General features: G+C 51.1%; 1 protein-coding gene and 1 long non-coding RNA gene across 18 annotated transcripts in view; one reads left to right on the top strand and one right to left on the bottom strand.

Moving 5' to 3' along the window:
- Nucleotides 1–20,655, top strand: part of LOC106558182 — a 40,704-nt gene extending 20,049 nt beyond the window's left edge. For 7 of the 17 annotated variants that reach the window (XR_005383447.1, XR_005383436.1, XR_005383435.1 and 4 more), the window contains 4 exons: nucleotides 7,370–7,454; nucleotides 17,176–17,256; nucleotides 17,634–17,678; nucleotides 18,424–19,868. This is a non-coding gene — a long non-coding RNA (uncharacterized LOC106558182). Of the gene's footprint in view, nucleotides 1–2,488; nucleotides 3,628–7,369; nucleotides 7,455–17,175; nucleotides 17,257–17,633; nucleotides 17,679–18,423; nucleotides 19,869–20,483 lie in introns of those variants that run through there. The other 10 variants (XR_005383450.1, XR_005383438.1, XR_005383445.1 and 7 more) reach the window with 6 other exon arrangements.
- Nucleotides 830–19,095, bottom strand: APOD (apolipoprotein D). Its single transcript, XM_038583223.1, has 5 exons — nucleotides 18,860–19,095; nucleotides 15,164–15,292; nucleotides 7,169–7,290; nucleotides 4,127–4,215; nucleotides 830–1,317 (listed from the first exon to the last, which is right to left on the bottom strand). The coding sequence occupies exons 1-5, from the start codon at nucleotides 18,899–18,901 to the stop codon at nucleotides 1,082–1,084; spliced, it is 618 nt and encodes a 205-aa protein (XP_038439151.1). The 5' UTR covers nucleotides 18,902–19,095; the 3' UTR covers nucleotides 830–1,081.
- Nucleotides 20,656–23,005: the final 2,350 nt, after the last annotated feature.

Here is a 23,005-nt window from a genome sequence, read left to right as displayed (position 1 = left end):
TTTATTTATTTACTCATGAGAGACACACAGAGAAAGAGGCAGAGACACAGGCAGAGGGAGAAGCAGGCTCCACGCAGGGGACCCCATGCAGGACTCGATCCCGGGACTCCAGGATCACACCCTGGGCCGAAGGCAGTCGCTCAACCACTGAGCCACCCAGGTGCCCCTAGATTTTTGCTTTTGAGCATGAATATTGAGCTAAGGTATGAATTTCCTTGAGCTCTTCAGACTCTTGGATGTTCTATATTAAAGGTTACAAAAAAACCCAAGCATCTTAAAATGTACAATTTTCCTTTTACTAAATAAATATGATTTCAAATTGTAGCTTCCGGTTTGACATTCCCAAAGTCTGAAAACTACCAGGCAAAAAGGCAGTAAGAACGAGGTAGGTCCTGAAAGACGAGAAGACTCTCTCCCCAGCTCTGCCTGCCTTTATGTCCTGTGCTTTGTCATGCTGCCCACCGACCAGAGGGCACTTGGCTCCTCTTCTCAAATACTGTCATCCCCAAGAGTGTTACCTGCCTATCTCTTATCTCATGGGACAAAATAAGTTGTGACAGCTGTCCAGTAACATCAAAGACCATGAAGGTGACTATAGTTAGTACCTTTTACAGTGTTTTCAAAAAACCCAAATGATTCCGCCTAAAGGAGTGCCCACTGCAGGACGGGGACAGCTGGATAGGCCACCCACAAGAGGCCTTTGCCATCAGCTTTCCCCTTCCAGAAACAGAATTGCTACCTTCCAACTGCACAGCGCTTAGTTTCTTTCAACAGAAGTGTTCGGGGATCTCCAAACATAAGCTTATAATTAAAACCCCACAATAATCAATTCAGAATCTACTGTGAGCACAGCAGGTCAGCAACAAGTTTATTATTAGACGGGCAGGGTAACAGGGTGGTGCATGGCTAAGTGTTTGGGCCAACTTTCCTTGACTTTCTCTCCATGGGCTTCCGCTGCCCAATTTCCCTTTGGTGTTTGCAACGGTTTGCAGGGGTCGGTCTGTCTTTATGGGGGGTGGAGGGGGGGGAAGCAAAGCAAAAGAAGTAACGTGGAGTGAACGCGGGTTCCCCCTCGAGCCTCTCACAGCGACTCGGGGCAGTTCACCTGATCTGTGATAGTCATTTTCTCGATGTCAATGTCATTAGAGGTCAGGATATCTTTCAGATAGGTCACTGTTTCTGGAGGGAGATAAGGGTTTCTTCCCAAGATCCAAACATGATCCATGTGGAAAAGCCAGACGATTGTGGTGCAGGAGTACACGAGGGCGTAGTTCTCGTAGTCGGTGGCCAGGACCCAGTATGGAGCTGATGGCATCACTGAGAACCAGAGGAGGGACATTAAGCATTAAGAAGGACCAGGGCAAGAGGAACCTTCCTCTCCAGGACTCTGGAAGCCAGGGTCCTGGTTCTTCTATATTAGTGGCTCTTAAATCTGGCTTCATGTGGGAATCCTATGGGAGCTTTGAAAAATCCTTGGCCACCTCCCTCCAGGCCTCCCCAGACTCTGATGTGGAGGTGACTGGTACCCCTGAAGGCTCCCCCGTGATTCCCACGTGCAGCCAGAGCTCAGAGCCATCATTCTAGATCCTTCCTCCCTCCCTGGTAACAGGTCGGTCTGTAGGAGGCCCGGCTCTTAGCACGGGTACCAGTGGAGATGCCACTTAGCTAAGCAGAGTCAAGAACCCGAGGTCAGAGGCCCCAGGCTTTCCACTCAGTACTTCCCAGCTTCCTCTAGAATCTGCCTGGGGAAGGAATTAAGGGCTAATGTCCCTTTGTTTGTTTTCCTGTGTGACCTGCAAAAGTTCCCCTGTTCTTAAGAATATTCTTAAGGTCAATCAGATGGTAATAGGTTTACTCTTCCTCACAAAGGGCCTACAAAGATGCATTGATTGACATCTGTATAGTATCGAAAGCCCAGCATTAAAGGGTCCTTAAGGAAAGAGAGGGAGGATTTACCTTCTCCATCTGAATCCAGAAACTGTCCTCTGTGAACTTACTACCTCCACAGCCAAGGTCCACAGTAAGGGAAACTCATAGCCCAACTTGCTAAAGTTAAGTAAAAAAATTACAGCCAAATGGGAGAAAGAAATGCGTGCTGACCTCATACGAACCAAAGATTTGGACTCCTATGCAGTCATGTGAGGTATGCTTTCCTGGGTTTCAAGCATCCCACCTCCTCCACTCAAAAATAATCCCTCTGATTGCCCAGCCAGACCAGATCTCAACACTTGTGAAGGACCATGAGAAGCCGGACAAAGGAGGCGATGTGTAAGAGGTTAGAGCTTGGCTGGGTGTCAAGGACCCAACTGGTTGTCAGGATAACACCAGAGGCCTAGTCCAGATGACCACCCAACACGGCCCCTCCTAGCTCTTACTTCTACCCGTCCATAAATATTTAAACAGAAGGACACTCAGAGGACATGTGGACAGAAGCCCGTACGAGGCTGTAGGGCCCGTACCGAGCACTGTTTCTGCCTTCCCTTTCTAGCACTGTTGCTGCCTGCCTGCCGGGCTCACCCACGAGGGCTCGTATTCACCGTGGGGCTGCTACCTGTGGATTTCCACTGTGTGTTCCCAGCTGGACTGAGAGCTCCGCAGCCCTGCGTCGTGTCGTATGTCCTCCCACCTCCTCTGGTGAGGGCATCATGCCCCACCTGCACACAGCCAGGCACTCACATGCTGTCTTCCTCCCACGGGGTCTAGCTCTCAAGATACATTTACCCAGACATTTCCTCTTAGCGAAGAAACCTTCCATGTCTCTGTATTAGAAAACCCCAACAGCCTCCTACTGCTTACGGAAGGCTCTTCAACCCATTAACATGGCTTTTGAGGCTCGGCCCAGTCTTGTCTCACATTCCATGTACCTGCCCCCATCTTCCGGCTCCTCTCTCGGGGCCCTTCCTTATGCCTTTCTTGCACTCAGGGCAGCCTCTCCTGTAAGTCTCACACATCCTGGAAGACCCAATGCAAACGTCTGGTCCCTTCCACTGGAATAAATCTCTTCCTCCTCTGCTTGCCCTGCTGGCAGCTCCTGCCTCTTCTAGCTCCTGTTGCAGCCTTCCTTCGGAAGGTTGTACACATAATATTTGGCCTCCACTCCCATCCCCATCCTTCATGAGAGTTTAAAGTCCGACATTTTAGTCCCAAGTCTCCAGTGACCTTGCCTACATCATCTAGCTTTTCTGCACTTTGACTTTCTTATTTGCAAGAATAAACAAGAGAAACTGACACGTATAATGCCCCCCACGGTTCATGGGGCACACGTCATGCCATTTATCTTTGCAACACTGGGCGCAGAAGTGAAGTTAGTTGCCCATGGTCACGTGTGTGGGAAGAACTATTTTCATCTCCCAGCATTCCTATTTAGCTTCCTCTCTGCTCCACTCCGGGGTCTTGATGGGGGTAGGAGGTGGTTATTCCTCTGCAGCTGTGACTTCAGTGTCCGCCACTTGGTGGGGAGAGGGACCCTCAGGCACTCCCAGCATTAGGAAGTCTCACGTTTCTGAGCTGGCTTCTTCAGTGTGTCTACATCAACAGGAAAGCCGGTATTTGGTGCTTCCTCTGTTGCCTGTGTTCATTCCTCAGTTAGACCAAGGCTCAGAGGGCAAATGCCTGTGACCGGATATCCCTCGGGGAACCCCACCGTGTGGCGAGAAAGTGGCAGACAGAGCCAGGGCTCAAACTTACCTTCACTCTTGTCATCTCCTGCTTCCAAGCTTTTGCACCCATCACTTGTTATGCTAATAATACCACTACTAACTACTAATTTTTCAGGCTTCCCTTTCCTCTGGGAAACAAGACAGGACTGGGTCTCTTACTGCTCAGGCCCGATGTGCTGCAATCTGTGCTTCCTCTATAGAAACATGGTAGTTTTTATACTAAATTGCGGGGGCACTTGTCCATATCCACACTGGGGTGTAAGCACCCCCTGGGACAGGAGCCAGCTCTGTCTTGCTGATCAGCACATCTCCGGTGCTCAGCACCAAGCTTGGCATGTAGTAGGTGCTCGACAAATAATTATGTATTAAGTCACTCAGATGTGACAGGAGTACTCCAACCCAGGGCTGCAGCCTTCAGTTTGCATATCTCCTGTCCCTGAAACCTCCCGAGAGAAGTGAATACTTACACCAGAAAAACTTAACTCCCAGCTTGGCAGGCTCTGTAAGGTTGCCCTGGGTGGCTTCGCCTTCGATTTGATTCACGGTCCCATCAGATCTGCAGTGAGTTCAAACAAACCAAACAAAGACCCTTAACTCATTGGAAGCCACAAATCGATGAAAGGTAAGATCTGTGACACCAAGGACCAGGGGCTCAAGGCTGTGGTTTCTAGTCGGGAAGGTTCTGTCCCCTTTCCTTTGTCACCGTCTCTGAGACTCAAGCGGAGGAAGAAGGCCTAGGAGTGAGAGGAAGCGACGACTGAAATGCTCTAGGACTGGATCGTATATTAGGCCCCTGCGCTTTAGGACTGTTTTTTAAGTTTTGCAAGACCACTTCCTGCTCTCAGTCTCCAGAAGGAGGGAATGAAAGACAAGGGGAAACCAACAGAAGAACCCAAAGCACTGAGAAGATTCGCCTCTTGAAAATGAGACGGAGCCAAAGGAGAAAACAAGGTCTGATGTGATTACTGAGAGGCTGGGGGTCTGCAAGCTCTCCCTGCTCCTGGGGTGTCAGTGACGTCACAGGACTCCACGTGTCCCATAGAGGCGAGCGTTCGCCGAGCTCCCAGGCCCCTATGCAGCCCACGCAGCCCCTGCCTGAGTGCGGGCCACCTGCTGCAGGCCGCAGGCCGGGAGGCGGGCAGTGGGGAGGGGAGGCATGTGATGCTCAGAGGCACTGAATGGGGAGAAGTGCACGTCCTCCGGTGCCGCCTGACACTCGCGTTGGCAGGGCCATTTCTGTCTAGGGGTCTAGGACTGGTGGCCCTGGGTCGCATGAGGCACTTGTGCCCTTTTGCAGGGAGCTGGCTCCGCTTCGGGGGAGCACGCCGGGACCCCTGGGCCTGGGCCTGGGCCAGAAGGCGAAGGCCCGGGCTACACCCGAGGAGGGCGAGGAGGGCGCTCCCGGGGCTCGGGGCCCTTCCTAGGAGGCTGACGGGGTGTGGGGGGTGTGGGGCCGCCTGTCGGGGCCCTTCCTAGGAGGCTGTCGGCCGCCTGTCTGTCCCTCGAGGGCAGCCCGAGGCGGGGCAGAGGAGGCCGACAGGGAAGGGTGGGAAGGGGGAGGTGCTGCTGCAGGCCAGGCCCGAGGGGGACACGCGCTGGGCCACCCACGAGCCCGCGGCAGCTGTCCCCACGGACGCCCTCCCTCTCCGGCTCTGTTTCGCCCGGAACAGTTCCAAGGCGCCGTCTCTGATCATAATAAACTCAGCATCGGTTCATGGAGAAAACGTGTCTGTGTGTTCAGGCGGAGCGGGTGACAGACGGGTCGGGTCGCGCTTCCTCAGGGTTACCCGCACCAACGCCGCGTGTCGCCCGGCCCAGGCTCCCCAAGGCCACGAAGGAGGGTCCCCGGTGGTCGCCGGCTTACGGGGGGACACAGGCCTCGTCGCCCTGACTCCCTGACCAGGGATGGGCCCAGCGTCAGGAAGCGGCCGATCCGGGCCGTGTCTGACCCTCGTCGCAGACCAGGACAACTCCTGGGGCGCAGCCTCGATGCGCCTGCACCCGGGCCCGGTCGCCGTGCCCGGGCTCTGAGATGAGCCGGTTTTCTCTCTCTCTAGGCCGCTAAGATGTGACTTCGCTTCCCGGATTCCTGCAGGGCCAGGGGCCACCCCCGGTCGGGCACAGGAAGCCTGGTGGGGACCAGGACGGCCGCAAAGCCTCCCGGAGCCGCAGGGCCTTCCAGGCTGCGCCGTGGCGGTTTCCTTGGAGCCGACACAGTTCCCAGATCCCGCAGGGGACAGGAGGGACGGCCCTGGTCCCAGCCCTCTCTCCCGGCGGCTGTTGTCTTCCACGTTCCCCTGCTCTCTGGGCTTGAACGTCGGCCTCGTTGCTTATAAGCGGTGCGGCCATCGGGCGAGTTCCCTTCCCTCCCTGTACCTCTGTTTCTTCATCTAGAAAAGTGGCCTTACTAAGAGTACCTGCCTCAGGGCCCGGAGGCGCATGCTCGTTTACATACACATCCACCCAGGTGCACGCGTGCACATACACGTACACTCACAGAATAGCGCCTTGCACGCAGGAAATGCTTAATATTTGCCACTATTGTTTACTGTTGCTCTTATCTTTTTTTTTTTAAGATTTTATTTATTTATTCATGAGAGACCCAGAGAGAGAGAGAGAGAGAGAGAGAGAGGCAGAGACCCAGGCAGAGGGAGAAGCAGGCTCCCTGCAGGGAGCCCTACTCGGGACTCGATCCCGGGACCCTGGGGTCACGCCCTGGGCTGAAGGCAGCTGCTTAACCACGGAGGCCCCAGGCATCCCTGCTCTTATCTTTGTTGATGGAAGGTAGGTAGGAGGTCTTCCTGGGGCATTTTTAAAGTTTATGTTTGCTTTCTAAAGTATGAATTTTTCTATCGAAATAGAACTCGGTTAGAAGCTCTCGGAAACAGAAAAGCATACTTCTAAAGGCTATCCTGTTCACGAACCCTAGAGTGTGGCTATGAATGTATTTGATTCTTGCTTAATGAGAACAGGCGTCTTCTAGTCGTCACGGCTGAATGAATTGCCATGAGCAACCAGTTCCTGGGAGGGTTCAAGCCGAGCTGGATGCCCTCTGTCAGTCGATGAGGTAGAAAGAGCTTCTCTCTTGGTTTGGAGATCAGATCAGATCAAAGTCTCACTTGCCCTTTGCTACCAGCGTGTCTGTTTTGCAAGGAGAGCAGGAACCCTGCAGTTTGGATTCCCGTTGAGTCCCCAGTACCTTTTACAGGGGCACACACACAACAGGCCCAGAATAAGTGTAAGTGCTCGCCGGGAACACACAATACAGTAAGTACACAATACAGTAAGATGCCCAGCAAGAGGTCTTGCAAATAAGCGAGTGGCCTCTAGTCCCCACCATCCTGCCTGCCAAAAGCCTTCATCTCAGGACCTGCTGCGAGTAGTCAGTGCAGACGCAGCCACGTCTGCCTCCCCGCTGAGCTAGGCCGCAAGGACACCCAGTCACCCGGGGACAGCTCTCTGCAGGCTGGCTCTGGGACCGTGTTGCTTTTGAAACCGCAGCCACTCACCTCAACTCCTGGTTTATCACTTTGATGTTTCCGTTTTCCATTAGCGAATAGTTGGCTTGGATGCAACTTCCCTTCTCAAAGCTCACTGGGATCTTCTCAATTTCGTACCATCGTCCAAGATACTGCAGAGATAACAATAAGCAGAGAAAACCCTGTGGCTCTCTGGGGACCTGCTAACTCTTCCCTATTGTCGTCTTTTAGAGCAGAGCCCTTTCCTGGGGAAACCACGCAAAATGGGCTGCACTGTTCCCGACAGCAACTGAGCAAGATATTGATTCAAATGAGAGTAAGTGAGTCAGATTTGCAGGCATTGGTCGAATGCCACATTTTATTCCTAAAGTGACCTTTATTTAGATATGATGTCAGTGGGCCCTCCAGCCAGAATCTATGTGAAATTTTAGGCTCTGTAAAGGAGAGGGAGCGGTCCAGATGATGTAAGGTTCCATCTCAAATATTTTGTGATTCTACGAGGCATCTTTGAATTGTGTGCAAAGCCAGATATGGTCACTCTGGGGAACTGGGACTCCAGAGTTGGTTGATTCTCCTCATAAGACCCCGGACAGGGAGTTGGTCACAAAGGCTTTTAGCAAGTGATCAGGATTCAGAAGATTGATATTCTTTCACTGGGGACTTGGTCTCCGTTCATAGCTTCGTGTACAGAGTCAACATTAAAGGAAGTGTGCAATGGTGTGGGTGACGGTAAGGAGAGACAAGTACTTTCATGCTTCCATGCACTGCCTTGCATGGAGACTGCTCCAATTTACAACCTGCATGGGGGGCAATCTGACAATATCTAGCAAAGAAAATACATCTAGTGCATTTATGAGGTTATTTGATGCAGTGCTATTTGTAAGAACAAAAGACAGGAAATTAGAGTCTAAGTGAGCATTCGTAGGGGACTGGGTACATAAATGTGTATGGCACAACCAAACAACCGAATGTTATATAGCCTCCTTTAAAGGAGTCATGCAACTATATCCAAGATGCATTCAATGGAAAAAAAGAGCTGGGTAAAAAATAAGAGTATATGGAAAATGGGGGGAAAGGTTATTATGTTCATTTTCTATTGCTGCTATAACAAATTCCACAAGCTTACAACACAAATTTATGGTCTCATGGGTGTGTACATCAAGTGAGCTTGATTAAAATCAAGGTGTTGGCAGGACTGTGTTCCTTTCTAGGGGGTTTAGGGGACTCTGTCTTCTTGCCCTGTCCACATTTTATTTTATTTTATTTTATTTTATTAATTTTTATTTATTTATGATAGTCACAGAGAGAGAGAGAGGCAGAGACACAGGCAGAGGGAGAAGCAGGCTCCATGCACCGGGAGCCCGACGTGGGATTCGATCCCGGGTCTCCAGGATCGCGCTCTGGGCCAAAGGCAGGCGCCAAACCGCTGCGCCACCCAGGGATCCCCCTGTCCACATTTTAGAGGCCACCCACATTCTTTGGCTGGTTGAACCCCTTCCTCCATCTTCAGAGCCAGCAAAAGTGGGTGAAATCCTTCTCACATTGTATCTCTCTTTCTCTTGTTCCATCATCACACCTCTCTGACCACAGCTGGGGAAAGTTCTCTGCTTTCAATAATTAGACTGAGCCCACTGGGTAATCCACGCTCTCTGGCCATCTCCAAGTCTATAACTTTATTCACATCAGCAAAATCCTCCTTTTCGTGGAAAGTAGCATATTCGCAGGTTCCAGGGATCAGGGTGTGGACATCATTCTGCCTACTGCACTTATGTATGTATTTGTGTACGTATACACTATCTCCCAAATGATACACAATAAACTGTTTTTAACTGGTTGCTCCTAGGGAGGGAACCAGGGGTAGGTTCAATGACAAAGAACTTGTCATTGAATGTTCTTTGGCACCTTTAGAATTTGGACCCATGTGAATATATTTACTTAGTCAATATATTAATTGGAAGCATTTTAGAAACTTAAAAATCTATTACTTGGGGATCCCTGGGTGGCTCAGCGGTTCGGTGCCTGCCTTTGGCCCAGGGCACGATCCTGGAGTCCCGGGATCGAGTCCCACATCGGGCTCCCGGCATGGAGCCTGTTTCTCCCTCTGCCTGTGTCTCTGCCTCTCTCTCTCTATCTGTGTCTATCATAAATAAATAAATCTTTAAAAAAAAAAATCTATTACTCAAAAATTCAGAATTTGAACTGAGAGTGTACTGCAAACAGGTGGCAGTATTGCTTCAGTCACATGGCTCTTTGCTCAAACGTATACCCTTGTTTACGACCTAAATTTTCCACTCATTTATTAAAGCACATCTTTCAATTAAAACCACTGAAATGAACACTCATTTAAAGCACCACCAAAAAATAAGGTTAAAGGTCAATTGGTTTCATAGGCATTCTCAAAAAAAAGCTCCAATGTACAAAGAGCATTTAAAATAGTTCTATTATTGTTAAGGTGACTTTAGTGCTCCATAATTAAAACTGAGGAAGTGGATTTTCCAGAAAAGAAGAAACTCAGAGGTGGAAGATTGTTTTTTTATGTCATGTTCCCTTATAGTTTCATAATATTTTTGTGAAAGCCCTTTCATGTTTTTGGGTCTCAGTTTCTCTGCCCATATAAGGAGAATGCAATGTTTAAAAGGAATCCTGGAGGGGCGCCTTGGTGGCTCACTGGGTTGGGCTTCTGACTCTTGATTTGGGGTTGGGTCATGATCTCAGGGTCGTGGATTCTCTCTCACTTGGGATTCTCTCTCTCTCTCTCCCTCTGCCGCTCCCCGTTTGTGTACACTCACTCTCACTCTCTCTCTTAAAAAGAGAGAAAGAGAGAGAGAAAGAAAAGAAAAGAAAAAAGAATCCTGGAAAGGAAATAGTAAAATGATCTCTATTTGCAGACAACAGGATTTTATGATAGAAAATCCTAAGGAATCTACACACACAAAAACTATTAGAACTAATAAATAAAATCAGCAAGGTTAAGGGATACAAGATCAATATACAGAAATCAAATGGGTTTCTACACTTACAATGAAAACTCTGTAAATTAAATTATGAAAATTCCATTTACAATAGCATCAAAAGAATAAAATACTTATGAATAAACTGAGCCAAAGAAACAACAGAACTTATACTCTGGAAAGTACAAAACATTGTTGAAAGAAATTAAAGACCTGGGGATCCCTGGGTGGCGCAGCGGTTTAGCGCCTGCCTTTGACCCAGGGCACGATCCTGGAGACCCGGGATCAAGTCCCACATCGGGCTCCCTGCATGGAGCCTGCTTCTCCCTCTGCCTGTGTCTCTGCCTCTCTCTCTCTGTGACTATCATAAATAAATAAAAATTAAAAAAAAATTAAAGACCTAAGTAAATGGAAAGATAACCTATGTTCATGAATTGGAAACCTTAAAATTCTTTTTTTTTTTTAAAGATTTATTTATTTATTTATGATAGACGTAGAGAGAGAGAGAGAGAGAGGCAGAGACACAGGAGGAGGGAGAAGCAGGCTCCATGCCAGGAGCCCGACGTGGGACTCGATCCCGGGACTCCAGGATTGCGCCCTGGGTCAAAGGCATGCGCCAAACCGCTGTGCCACCCAGGGATCCCCAAGTCTTAAAATTCTTAAGATGACAATATTCTCCAGATTGATCTAGATTCAGTGAAGTCTTTATTTAAAACAACAACAAAAATAAATAAAAAATAAAACAACAACAACAACAAAAACCCAACTCTGCTTCATTGTAGAAATTGACAAATGGATCCTAAAACTCATATGGAAACGCAAAGGACCCCGAATAGCCAGGACAAAGTTGAAGGCCTCATATTTTCTAATTTCAAAACTCACTCTAAAGCTATTGTAATCAATACTATATAGTGCTGGCATAAGGGCAGACATATAGAACAACAGAATAGAATTGAGAGTCCAAAGATAAACTCTTACATATATGGCCAATTGATTTTCAGCAAGGATGCCAAGACTATTTGGTTGGGTAAAGAACAGTCTTCTCAACAAATAGCTCTGGGACAATTGAATATTTATTAGCAAAATAGTAAAGTTGGACTTCTATATCATATTATATACAAAGTTTAACGTAAAATTGACGACAAACTTTAAAACTATAAATCTCTTATAAGAAAATGGAAATAAATCTTCATAACCTTGCATTAGGCAATGATTTATTTATTTTTAATTTTTTAAGATTTTTAAATATTATTTGAGAGAGAGTATGTGAGAGAGAGCGAGATCATGAGGGTGAATGGGTAGAGGGAGAGCATACTCTCCACTGAACAGGGGGCCTGACTCGGGATTTGATCCCAGGACTCTGGGATCATGACCTGAGCCAAAGGCAAACGCTAACTGACTGAGCCACCCAGATATCCAGGCAATGATTTTCTAGATACCAAAAGCACAAGCAACAAAAAGAAAGATAAATTGGATCTCATTACTGTTAAAAACCTTTATGCTGTCAATAAAGTGAAAAGACAATTCATGGGGGGAAATAATTGCAGATCATGTTTCTGATAAGAGACTCGTGTCTAAAACATATAAAGAACCCTCAGAGCTTGGGGCACCTGGGTGGCTCAGCAGTTGAGCTCCTGCCTTCGGCTCAGGGCCTGATCCTGGTCCTGGGATTAAGTCCCGCAGCATCGGGCTCCCTGCAGGGAGCCTGCTTCTCCCTCTGCCTGTGTCTCTGCCTCTCTCTCTCTCTCTGTCTCATGAATAAATAAATAAAATCTTTAAAAATAAAATAAAATAAAATTGATTGTGGTGATGGTTTCATAACTCTGCGATTATACGAAAAACCCAATGAAAGTGAACGTTAAGCAGGTGAACTATATGGCTTATAGTCCAATAAAACTTTTTTTTTAGATATCCTGCTTTACTCCTCAAAGGACTTTTGTAAATATAGATCAATTATCATTTTTGAAATGACTTGGGATTTTTACCCCCACATTGAAATATAATTCAAGTTCCCGATTTTTTTCAGGAAATAAAGGGACGGGCCCATCATAGTTCCGGAGTAAGGCAAGGTGGACTGTGCTGTGTGTCTCCTTTCTTCCCTCCCCGGGGTGACTGTTGACAGTGCTGCTTCCCCACAGCCCTCAGGCTCTGAGCTGTCCTCCCTCACTCCTCTATCTAATCCATCCCCGAAGGGTCCCAACACTCATTCACACTGAGGAGTGGGTGACTGATAACTTTAATATTACTCATGACGAGTCCTGCCTGTTACAAAAGATCCAAACTTTCTATGAAGGAGAAAATGTCTTAAGAGGGAGATTCTAAGGGCGCCTGGGGGGCTCAGGGGTGGAGCGCCTGCCTTGGGCCCAAGGCGTGACCCCGGGGTCCCGGAATTGAGTCTTGCATTGGGCTCCCCCCATGGAGCCTGCTTCTCCCTCTGCCTGTGTCTCTGCCTCTCTCTCTCTGTGTCTCTCATGAATAAATAAATAAATAAGATCTTTAAAACCCGCCCCTCAAAAAAAGAGGGAGCCCCTGGGCGTGAGTCCTGAGCGGTGGAAGTGCTTCCCCTGGGCCGGTTGACTCTGCTGTTCCCTGCACCTGTGCACGTACTGGCAGCAAGGCTGGGCCTGAGCCCAGGAAGGACCGCATGTGCGGGGTCTGGTCATGCGGATGTTTTCCGAGCAGGTGCCTAGCAAGTGTCTTGGGGGAGGCCTGGCCCCTTCCAGGCCCTGCGTGAGCAATTCGTGGGCGCCCTGCACCTGGGGAAGGCAGTTCTGGGTCCCACTGTGCATGCATTGGCTGGGAGGCCCGGGTGGGTCGCGAGCTCTCCGAGGCTCAGCTGCTTGGGGCACAGAAGGCGGGAGCAGCCCCAACGCCCCCCCCACCCCCGGCCTGCCTCGGCCTCCGGGGACAGCCCCCGCCCCCCTCCGCCGCCCGCACCGCGACCTCGACCTGAGGCTTTGCGGGCCCCGCGGGGAAGCCAGGGCCGCTCCCCTGGCGCCGGGCCCAATCCGGGGCGCCGCGCACATCCTCGGGGGCCCGCAGGGGCCTGTGGTCCGCAGGAGACGCAGCACCTGTGCTGCCCCGGGCTTGGCCGTTTCGCAGGTGCGCACGGTGCCTCCCGGGGGGCCGCCCCAAGCCCTGCGCTCCCGTCGGGGGGTCCCGGCAGGATGCGGAGCCGCAGCGGAGCCCGAGCCCCGGGAGGTCCCGGAGGGATGCGGACCCGCAGGGGAGCGGAGCGGAGCCCGGGGCGGGGTGGGGGGTGGTCCCGGGGGATGCGGACCCGCAGGGGAGCGGAGCGGAGCCCGGGGGGGGGGGGTGGTCCCGGGGGATGCAGACCCGCAGGGGAGCGGAGCGGAGCCCGGGGGGGGGGGGTGGTCCCGGGGGATGCGGACCCGCAGGGGAGCGGAGCGGAGCCCCGGGAGATCCCGGGGGATGCAAACCCGCAGCGGAGCCCAAGCCCCGGGGCGGGGGGGATGTCCCGGGGGATGCGGACCCGCAGGGGAGCGGAGCGGAGCCCGGGGGGGGGGGGGTGGTCCCGGGGGATGCGGACCCGCAGGGGAGCGGAGCGGAGCCCCGGGAGATCCCGGGGGATGCAAACCCGCAGCGGAGCCCAAGCCCCGGGGCGGGGGGGATGTCCCGGGGGATGCGGACCCGCAGGGGAGCGGAGCGGAGCCCGTGGGGGGGGGGGTTCCTGGGGGATGCGGACCCGCAGGGGAGCGGAGCGGAGCCCGCGGGGGTGGTCCCGGGGGATGCGGACCCGCAGGGGAGCGGAGCGGAGCCCGGGGGGGGGGGGTCCCGGGGGATGCGGACCCGCAGGGGAGCGGAGCGGAGCAGAGCCCGGGGGGGGGGGGGGTCCTGGGGGATGCGGACCCGCAGGGGAGCGGAGCGGAGCCCGGGGGGGGGGTCCCGGGGGATGCGGACCCGCAGGGGAGCGGAGCGGAGCCCGGGGGGGTGGTCCCGGGGGATGCGGACCCGCAGGGGAGCGGAGCGGAGCCCGGGGGGGGGGGGTCCCGGGGGATGCGGACCCGCAGGGGAGCGGAGCGGAGCCCGTGGGGGGGGGGGGGTTCCTGGGGGATGCGGACCCGCAGGGGAGCGGAGCGGAGCCCGGGGAGGGGGGGTGGTCCCGGGGGATGCAGACCCGCAGGGGAGCGGAGCGGAGCCCGGGGGGGTGGTCCCGGGGGATGCGGACCCGCAGGGGAGCGGAGCGGAGCCCGGGGGGGGGGGGTCCCGGGGGATGCGGACCCGCAGGGGAGCGGAGCGGAGCAGAGCCCGGGGGGGGGGTCCTGGGGGATGCGGACCCGCAGGGGAGCGGAGCGGAGCTCGGGGGGGGGTCCCGGGGGATGCGGACCCGCAGGGGAGCGGAGCGGAGCCCGGGGGGGTGGTCCCGGGGGATGCGGACCCGCAGGGGAGCGGAGCGGAGCCCGGGGGGGGGGTCCCGGGGGATGCGGACCCGCAGGGGAGCGGAGCGGAGCCCGTGGGGGGGGGGGGTTCCTGGGGGATGCGGACCCGCAGGGGAGCGGAGCGGAGCCCGGGGAGGGGGGGTGGTCCCGGGGGATGCAGACCCGCAGGGGAGCGGAGCGGAGCCCGGGGGGGTGGTCCCGGGGGATGCGGACCCGCAGGGGAGCGGAGCGGAGCCCGGGGGGGGGGGGTCCCGGGGGATGCGGACCCGCAGGGGAGCGGAGCGGAGCCCGTGGGGGGGGGGTTCCTGGGGGATGCGGACCCGCAGGGGAGCGGAGCGGAGCCCGGGGAGGGGGGGTGGTCCCGGGGGATGCAGACCCGCAGGGGAGCTGAGCGGAGCCCCGGGAGATCCCGGGGGATGCAGACCCGCAGCGGAGCCCGAGCCCCGGGGGGGGGCGATGTCCCGGGGGATGTGGACCCGCAGGGGAGCGGAGCGGAGCCCGGGGGGGGGGGGGTCCTGGGAGATGCGGACCCGCAGGGGAGCGGAGCGGAGCCCGGGGGGGGGGGTCCCGGGGGATGCGGACCCGCAGGGGAGCGGAGCGGAGCCGGGGCGGGGGTCCTGGGGGATGCGGACCCGCAGCGGAGCCCGAGCCCCGGCCCCGCGGCCCCGCCGTACCTTGTGCACGTCGAAGTTCTCCTGCACCGGCGGCGTCGGGCATCTCCCCAGGTGGAAGGCCTGTCCGTCTGCGGCGGGGAGGAGGCCGGCCAGCGCGGGGAGCAGCAGCAGCGCCGTCAGCATCCTGGGCTGTGGGGGACCTGGGTCAGGGGACCCTCCGCAGGGCCGCGGGGCTCCATCCCCAGGGCGCTGCACCCCCCGCCCCCCCCCCGCCCCGGCCCCCGCCCTCCGACCCCGGGGAGCCGGCTGGGCTGCAGCTCCTGGGCCTGGTGGCTGCGCTGCCTCCGGCCCTGCGCTGCTCGGGCGGGCGCCCCGGAACCCCGCGGGGTCACGCGCAGGTGCAGGGGGGCGCGGCGGGCCAGGCGGAGGCCAGCGGGGTCTGCGGAGCCAGGGAGGCGGTGGAGGTGAAGGAGCGCGATGTGCGGGGCCTCAGGAGCCTCCCAAGGGGGCCGTCCCCCCTCCCCAGGCCCGAGGCCCCAACAGGCCAAGTGCGGGGACCCCCCCCCCCCCCGCCCCGGGCCCCAGCTGGTCTGAGGCTGCTTTGTCCCACACTCAGCAGAACCGAACCGTGTCCACTTTACGCTCCAGTGTCCCCGTCTATTAACTGCAAATGATGATCATTCCGACCTCACGAAGTTTTACAAGAATTAAATGAGATGCTATGGAGAGAGCCCTTAGGACTGTGTCGGACACAGGCACAGGGCTTCAGGAAGGCTAGTTCTATGTTACCATGAAAAGCGGAAACAGCGAATTATTTCTTGAATTTCGTTTTGGCCTTCTGTTGGGGATATTTTTTCATAGACATGCATTTATTTTATTTATTTATTTATTTATTTATTTATTTATTTATTTATTTATTTATTTATTTATTTATTTCATCCCTGCACAGACGGGGACATGGATGTGCATTCAACTAGAGGAGGACCGGGAGCTGGCAGCAGGCATTCCGGCCCAAGCACCCCTCCCTGCCTCTTGCCCTGACTGTTCTCTCCCTTGGGACTCCTTGCCTGTAGCTGCACAGGAGCTATTTCCAGCTCTCCGCCTTTCTCCCTCTCAATGAAGAGGACTGAATCAATGCAAGCAAAATGTTCTCAGATCTGAGCATTTAAAAGGATGTGTCATAACACGAATAACTATAACCACTTTATTATGGTTAAACCTCCAAATAACCTTTAATAATCAATAGCTTTTCTTCTGGAGGTTTCTTTGCCCCGTTTTCAAAGGAACAGTTACATAATGAGCAAAGCTGCCAGCTTGGGGGGAGGGGCGGCGGCAGGGTGGTTGCTGAGCCTCCCTTGAGCAAGCCAAGTCTATGGTGGGACCCTGCCTTCTGAAAGTCCATTCCCCATCAGCTCCTACCACCACGTACACAACACCTGTCCTTTAACCTTATGGGAGATGATGGATTCGCCTGAACTTAGAAAAATTCACACATTTCCGAGAAATTCTTAGAACCATGGAGCTTTACTCTTGGTCTTCCGTAGGCTCCAAGCTCAGTGCCTTGCCCAAAATATCCAACCTCAAAGGATGGTCACACATTACGTACGTTCTACAGGACTTCCCAAACTGGCAGGGATTGAGGGGTCCTTTACCCAAACCCCGAGCCCGCAGGTGTACGGATGGCAGCTGAGTACCAGAAGAGGCAGAGAGCCGGGACTCGGGTGCCATCACCAGCTGTCCGTCCTGCAGCGACTGTGAGCCATGCTTCCTTCTGTACCCCACCTTTGGTGGCTTTCGATAAACACCTCCCTCCGTAACCTGGTGAGTCTCATCTCACCAGTGACAGTTACAGCAAAAGTCAGTTCCATGTCTTCCTCTGACAAATATCTTACTAGAAAATGTTCTATTGTGGGCTGAAACCTGTGCTTTAGCTCCGTAGGAGGATTTCATAGCAAGGCTAATTCTTGCTCGCATCTCTTCCAAAGATGCCTCTTTATTGAAGTAGTTTCATTCCTATGGTTAAAACTTTTTGTGAGAGAGAAGGTTGATGGCATCCCTAATTTCTTTTCCAGGCCCCTTCCGTGCCGGTTCACCCCACACTTAGTGAGCATCTGCGGAAGGTGAGGCAGGAGGGAAAGGACTGGGGAGACCAGGTGAGCAAAGTAAAACCATTTCAGTTTTAGGCTGTTTAACCCAAGGGTCGGCAGGTCATAAAAAGAATTACAAGATCTGACTCACGGAAGACCGTAAGACCCCACTCTCTCTGGTAGTAAAGCCACAGAGGTCAGACATTCTTAAAATTGCTCCCTGTGGGTAATTTCACGATCCTAAAACAATGGAATAACCAACCCCCCTCCTCCCCCGTAGTAAATGATAAAGCCAACGTTAACGAGTAAGCCCCTCCTTATATGGTTAGCTAATTTAAAAAAAACTTCTAAAACCCTTTATTAGAGGCGAAGTGGTGTCTTCTTCCTCAACTGGGAGGGGAGATCTCTAAATGGCTTGCTCTTGAATTCTTTCCTATACAAAGCCGAGAATCCTCCCTCTGGGGCCTCAGCTCCATCCGACATCAAAGGTAAATGACATTATTAAAGTACACTTGTGAACTCGGGTATGTGTGACCTATATTTTTGCATCATCTTCTAATACTAATGGCAAGATTGCCTTAATGAGGGGAGTTTACATATTTTAAACATAAATATAATTTAGGTGCTATTTTAACTGAATATTAAATTATTTAATAATAATTCTACTAAAGTTAAGGTGCATCCACCTTGGGCCAGCACTGACTCTCTGAACCGGTACTCACGCTCATTGAACTTCTCCACGGAGAAGCCCTGGCCTCAGTATTTAAATGTGCCACACACTGCATCTCCACAATGCCCTATATCTGGAAGGATCCTACATTGACGTTCTCTGTACTCAGTGGTGTTAACATGCCCAGGCTATTTCCTGGTAGCTCTGCAGCCAGAACTTATGCCAGGTCTCCTGGGAGCCTGTTCTCTTAATACCTGCATCTTAGTGAGGATACAGTACTTGATTTCAAAGAGCAGCAGATCATTAAGTACTAGATTTTTAGATTTCACGTGATAAAACAAAACACATTTCCACAAGTAAATGGGTCTGAAAAAAACCCATTTCACTATTGGATCTAAGAAGAAAACATGTCACTTGACGGGATGAGCACTGGGTGTTATTCTGTATGTTGGTAAATTGAACACCAATAAAAAATAAATTTATTATTTAAAAAAAAGAAGAAAACATGTCTTTTGAAGAAAATATTTTGGGGTCATATTGTTAAACGCATTTTCTATTCACAGGATGAACTCCAGTTCACTTTTCAGTTACTTTTTACTGTAATTCCCAGTTGGATGACCACTCCCTGAGACTTCATCCAGCACAGCATCGGCATAGGGAACCTTTTCTTATTGTTTCTGTAGCACAAAAGAGTTTGCATAGGGCAAGCAGAAGACTTTGAGGTGAGTCAACATTGGGCTGGCACCCCCGGCCTGGCCTCTGGCGGCGTCTTCCCTTAGACTTATGGCTTGGGATAGCTGACTGTCAATGTCATCACTGAAAAAGGCACCACTAGTGTCTACTCTGTAAAGGTGTTTGAGAAAAAAATGAGACTAAAATTGCAAAGCAGCTGGCACGAACCCTCCACCGTGTTAGTCACTATTTTTAGCTGAACAGTCAAGCCTGTGTCTATTTGAAGCATCATTCGTCATAAATGAAAATGAAAACCTCAGTACCTACCTTTTTTGTCAAGATGAAGGCAGTTTCCACATGCAAACTCATCCAAATGAGGATGCCTTCTTTTGTTGACTGGCTTTTCCCAAGCTTTTTTATAAGCTTCGCGGGGTCATTGATGTTTAATTTTAATGCATGCCACACCCCCTCCAGTTCAGGAAGGCTGGCCTAAAAGCTTAGCTCTGTACCAAACACAAAGATGGGATGTTTTGTCCATCTCCCTCCCTCCCCCAATTTCCTTCACAGCTGCTCCCTGAAAAAGAAACAATGAGAGACTGTGTGTGTGAGATAGACAGAGGGAAAGACAAAGTGCGTTTCATTCAAAACATCTTTTTTGCTGTGTGGATTTTCTAATTTAATTTTCTCAGTCAGAATGCACTTTTAAGTTCCAGGAAGATGAGTTGCAACATGTTTTCAAGCATCTGGTATTTATTTTTCATTTTTGTGTAAATGAAAGATCAACAATCTCATTTCCTGAAATGGAGCATGAATTTCCACCCCATGTGGTCCCCGCCCTGGAATGTGGCTCAGGCAAAGGAGTGAAGGTTAAGAACTAGAGATGGCTTTTCCGTGTGATCCTGGACAAGCCACCCACTTCTCTGGGCCTCGGGCGCCTCACTGTGAAGTAGACTGTCCTTTCTGCCTCCGCCGGACCTGGGCCTACAGGGGAGTTAGTGAGGGAAGAGCTGGGGCCAAGAGCTGAGGACGCCAAAGGTATCTCCTGCACCTCCTCTCCTGCACCCTCAGGCCCTTCCCAGCAGCACCTTCTCCGCAGCGTCTTCCTGCCTAGGGTGGGAGCGGGTTTAAGCTGCTCAATCCACAGAGGTTGGGCTGGGCCTCATCTCTCTCTGTGGAATGAGCAGCGTTGAATCTTAGGACTTGGATTCTATGCCTTTATGATAAGGCAGGAGGTGGTTTTTGTTTTTTATTTTTACTTTTATTTTTATTTTTGGTTTTTGTTTTTTAAAGATTTTATTTATTTGAGAAAGAGCGTGTGTGTGTGTGTGTGTGTGTGTGTGGACTCACAAGCAGGGGGAGGGGCAGAGGCAGAGGGCAAAGCAGACTGCTGAGCAGGGAGCCCCACATGGGGCTAGACCCCAGGACCCTGAGACCATGACCTGAGGGGAACCAGCAGATGCTTAACCAACTGAGCCACCCAGGCGCCCCAAGGCAGATGCTTTAAGACGTGGATAAGACAGTACCTTTGTAGCAGACTTCTATTCCCAAATAAAATGCATTCTCCAATGTCTAAGCAATAGAGAGAAACTTCTAGCACCAGGCCTTATAAACATGAAAAGCAACAGCAAGAACAAAAGTGAATCCTTGACATGCCAGACCAGGAGAGCTCATTCTCTGGGATGTTCCTTACCTTTTCAAGAAAAGGAGGAATTCTGATTTCGTTCAGGGCCCTGACTTGCCGGGCTCCTCTAAGGCTTGCCCTCAGAGCTCTGCTGGCCCTCTGCCTCCCTCCTTCCATGTCCTTGCTCAAATGTCACTTCCCTTAAAAGGCCTTCCTGACCTTTGAAAAACAGTACTCCTGTCACTACCATTTTACCTGCTTTATTATAGCTTTACCTGAAATCATACCCCTGATTTTATGTATTTTTTGCTAATTGTGTTTGCCCACTAGTGTATAAGCTCCGCAAGTGCAGAGAATTCGTCTCACCTACTCACTGCTGTACCCTCAGTGCAAGACCACGTCATAAGCACTCAATAAATAAATTGGAGGGATCCCTGGGTGGCGCAGCGGTTTGGCGCCTGCCTTTGGCCCAGGGCGCGATCCTGGAGACCCGGGATCGAATCCCACGTCGGGCTTCCGGTGCATGGAGCCTGCTTCTCCCTCTGCCTGTGTCTCTGCCTCTCTCTCTCTCTGTGTGACTATCATTAATAAATAAAAATTTAAAAAGTAAATAAATAAATTGGATGGAAGGGATCTATCTATTCAAATTTACTGAGGGGCATGTGGCTGGCTCAGTCCGTAGAGCATGTGACTCTTGATCTGGAGGTTGTGAATCCCAGCCCCATGTTGGACCGTGGAGCCTACTTAAAAACAAACAAACAAACGAAAACAAGATTTTGCTGAGTATTCTAAGATCTACAGAAGGAACTAGAGGTAATATTCTAGAGACTTTATTTGAATTGTTTTTCTGGGAAACTCCTAGCCTGCAAATCTCTGTGTCTTCTTTACCTGCATCACATTTGTCACCAGGAATTGCCTGTCACTAAAGAAATACACAATAAACCTCTTTTTAACCTCATAAAAAGGATATTTTCCTTTAAATAGCTACATGGTTTTCTACAAAGCAATGTTGCTAAAGTTTCCAAATGTGTAAGTTGGAAATTGATATATTTTATCTTTTTTTCTTTAAGATTTATTTATTTATTTGAAGGAAAGAGAGAATGCAGGGTGGGGAGTGGTAGGGGGAGAAGGAAAGAGAGTCCCAAGCCAACTCTCTGCACAGAGGGTGGAGCCCAATGCAGGGCGCAATCTCACAACCCTGAGGTCAGAACTTGCGCCGAAACCAAGAGTCTGTCCGGTAACTGATTGTGCTACCCGAGTGCCCCAATATATTTTATCTTTTATTCCTCAGCTTTAATCAAGTACTGTGGAGCTGACTGTACTGGTCTAGGAGTCACAGCTTAAGAAAAATCACTTTATCTTTCTGAGTCTCAGCTTATTTTTTCCTGTAAATGTTGGCAAATGATATAATTTAGGGAAATCCTCTCTTTGCATGTTTCTGGAATGTAGAGCCGAGCACGAGTTTCATAAAACAAATCAGACCTATGGTCTAAAGGAACCTTTATTTTTAAATTCCAAAATAGTACACATTTATTGTAAACCGTTAAAATAGTACCAAAATGTAGGACTCAAAAACGGGAAGTGCCTCATAATCCCACACCTTGGAGATGACCATTGTTATGTTTGCATTTATTCTTCTTGGAATTCCTACACAGATCCTAACATAATAATAGGAGCCACAATATCCAGTATCTTGAAACTTGCTTGTTTTCACGTACTAACATATCTCTTTGTCTATCAATACACAGAGATCTACTTCATTCTTTTACCTGCTGCCAACGTTGCTTTTACCTGACAGCATATTTCTTCAAGGACACTGCCTGTGGTTTTACAGGGAAGTGGTTCTTCTTTGGTTGGGTGATCTTTTATCATACAGCGATTGCTTCAAGGGTTTCACTATAAGATCCTCAGGGAAGATGAATTGGTTTTGGACTTTTTGTAGCGAGAAATAGAAAACGAGGGATCCCCGGGTGGCTCAGCGGTTGAGCATCTCCCTTAGGCTCAGGGCGTGATCCTGGAGTCCCAGGATCAAGTCCCACATCAGGCTCCCTGCATGGAGCCTGCTTCTCCCTCTGCCCATGTCTCTGCCTCTGTCTCTCTGTCTCTCATGAATAAATAAATTAAATCCTTAAAAAAAATAGAAAACGATTCCATTTTTTGTTAAGTGTTTCATTGGTGAAAATGTCATTAATAAGGGGTTCTCTCAAATACCGGGGTCATCCTGCCTGCCCTTTTAAAGTAATTTTTTTTGTGTGTCAATTCAAGGGAAAATACAACTGTACTTTTCATGTGAAGACTCAGACTAAGATTTCCACTAACACATATTCACGCTTTGAGACTCCGCTCACGAGTTCCACTCTCTGGGATGTCTTCCTGCCCACTCTGTTCGGCCATTCTCACTCTCTGCACGTAGGTGCTTGTCCTCAGGGTACCACAGCGTGGTAGGCAGGCATCACTGCAGGAGACGGCCAGATCCTCCAGAGTAGGTTTGGGTTTCCATCCCTAGTAAATTGTGTAACACCAGATACATAGTAAATGTTTACTAAATACTGGATGGTTGAATGAATAATAGAACGTTCCACTCCCATTCTTTGTGGGGATGATTACATACTTCATGATTTATTCAGATGCCCTCTTTCCTCTCCTTCCTGTTCCCTTATAGCCATTTCCTTTCTTGCTAAGACTGGAAGCTGTTGACAATTGAATGGTGCCAAGCATCTGGTGAACAGCAAGAAAACAATCAAGTTGTTAAAGCTGAGGGGCCCTGGCTGACTCAGTCAGTAGAACATGTGACTCTTGATCTTGGGGCTGTGAGTTCAAGCCCCACATTGGGACTAGAGCTTACTTAAAAA

The sequence above is a fragment of the Canis lupus genome, chromosome 33 (genome assembly GCF_011100685.1).
Source record: "Canis lupus familiaris isolate Mischka breed German Shepherd chromosome 33, alternate assembly UU_Cfam_GSD_1.0, whole genome shotgun sequence".
In the NCBI taxonomy this organism is placed as follows: domain Eukaryota; kingdom Metazoa; phylum Chordata; class Mammalia; order Carnivora; family Canidae; genus Canis; species Canis lupus.
Note: the sequence above shows the minus strand (reverse complement) of the source record. Positions and strands in the feature narration are given on the sequence as shown.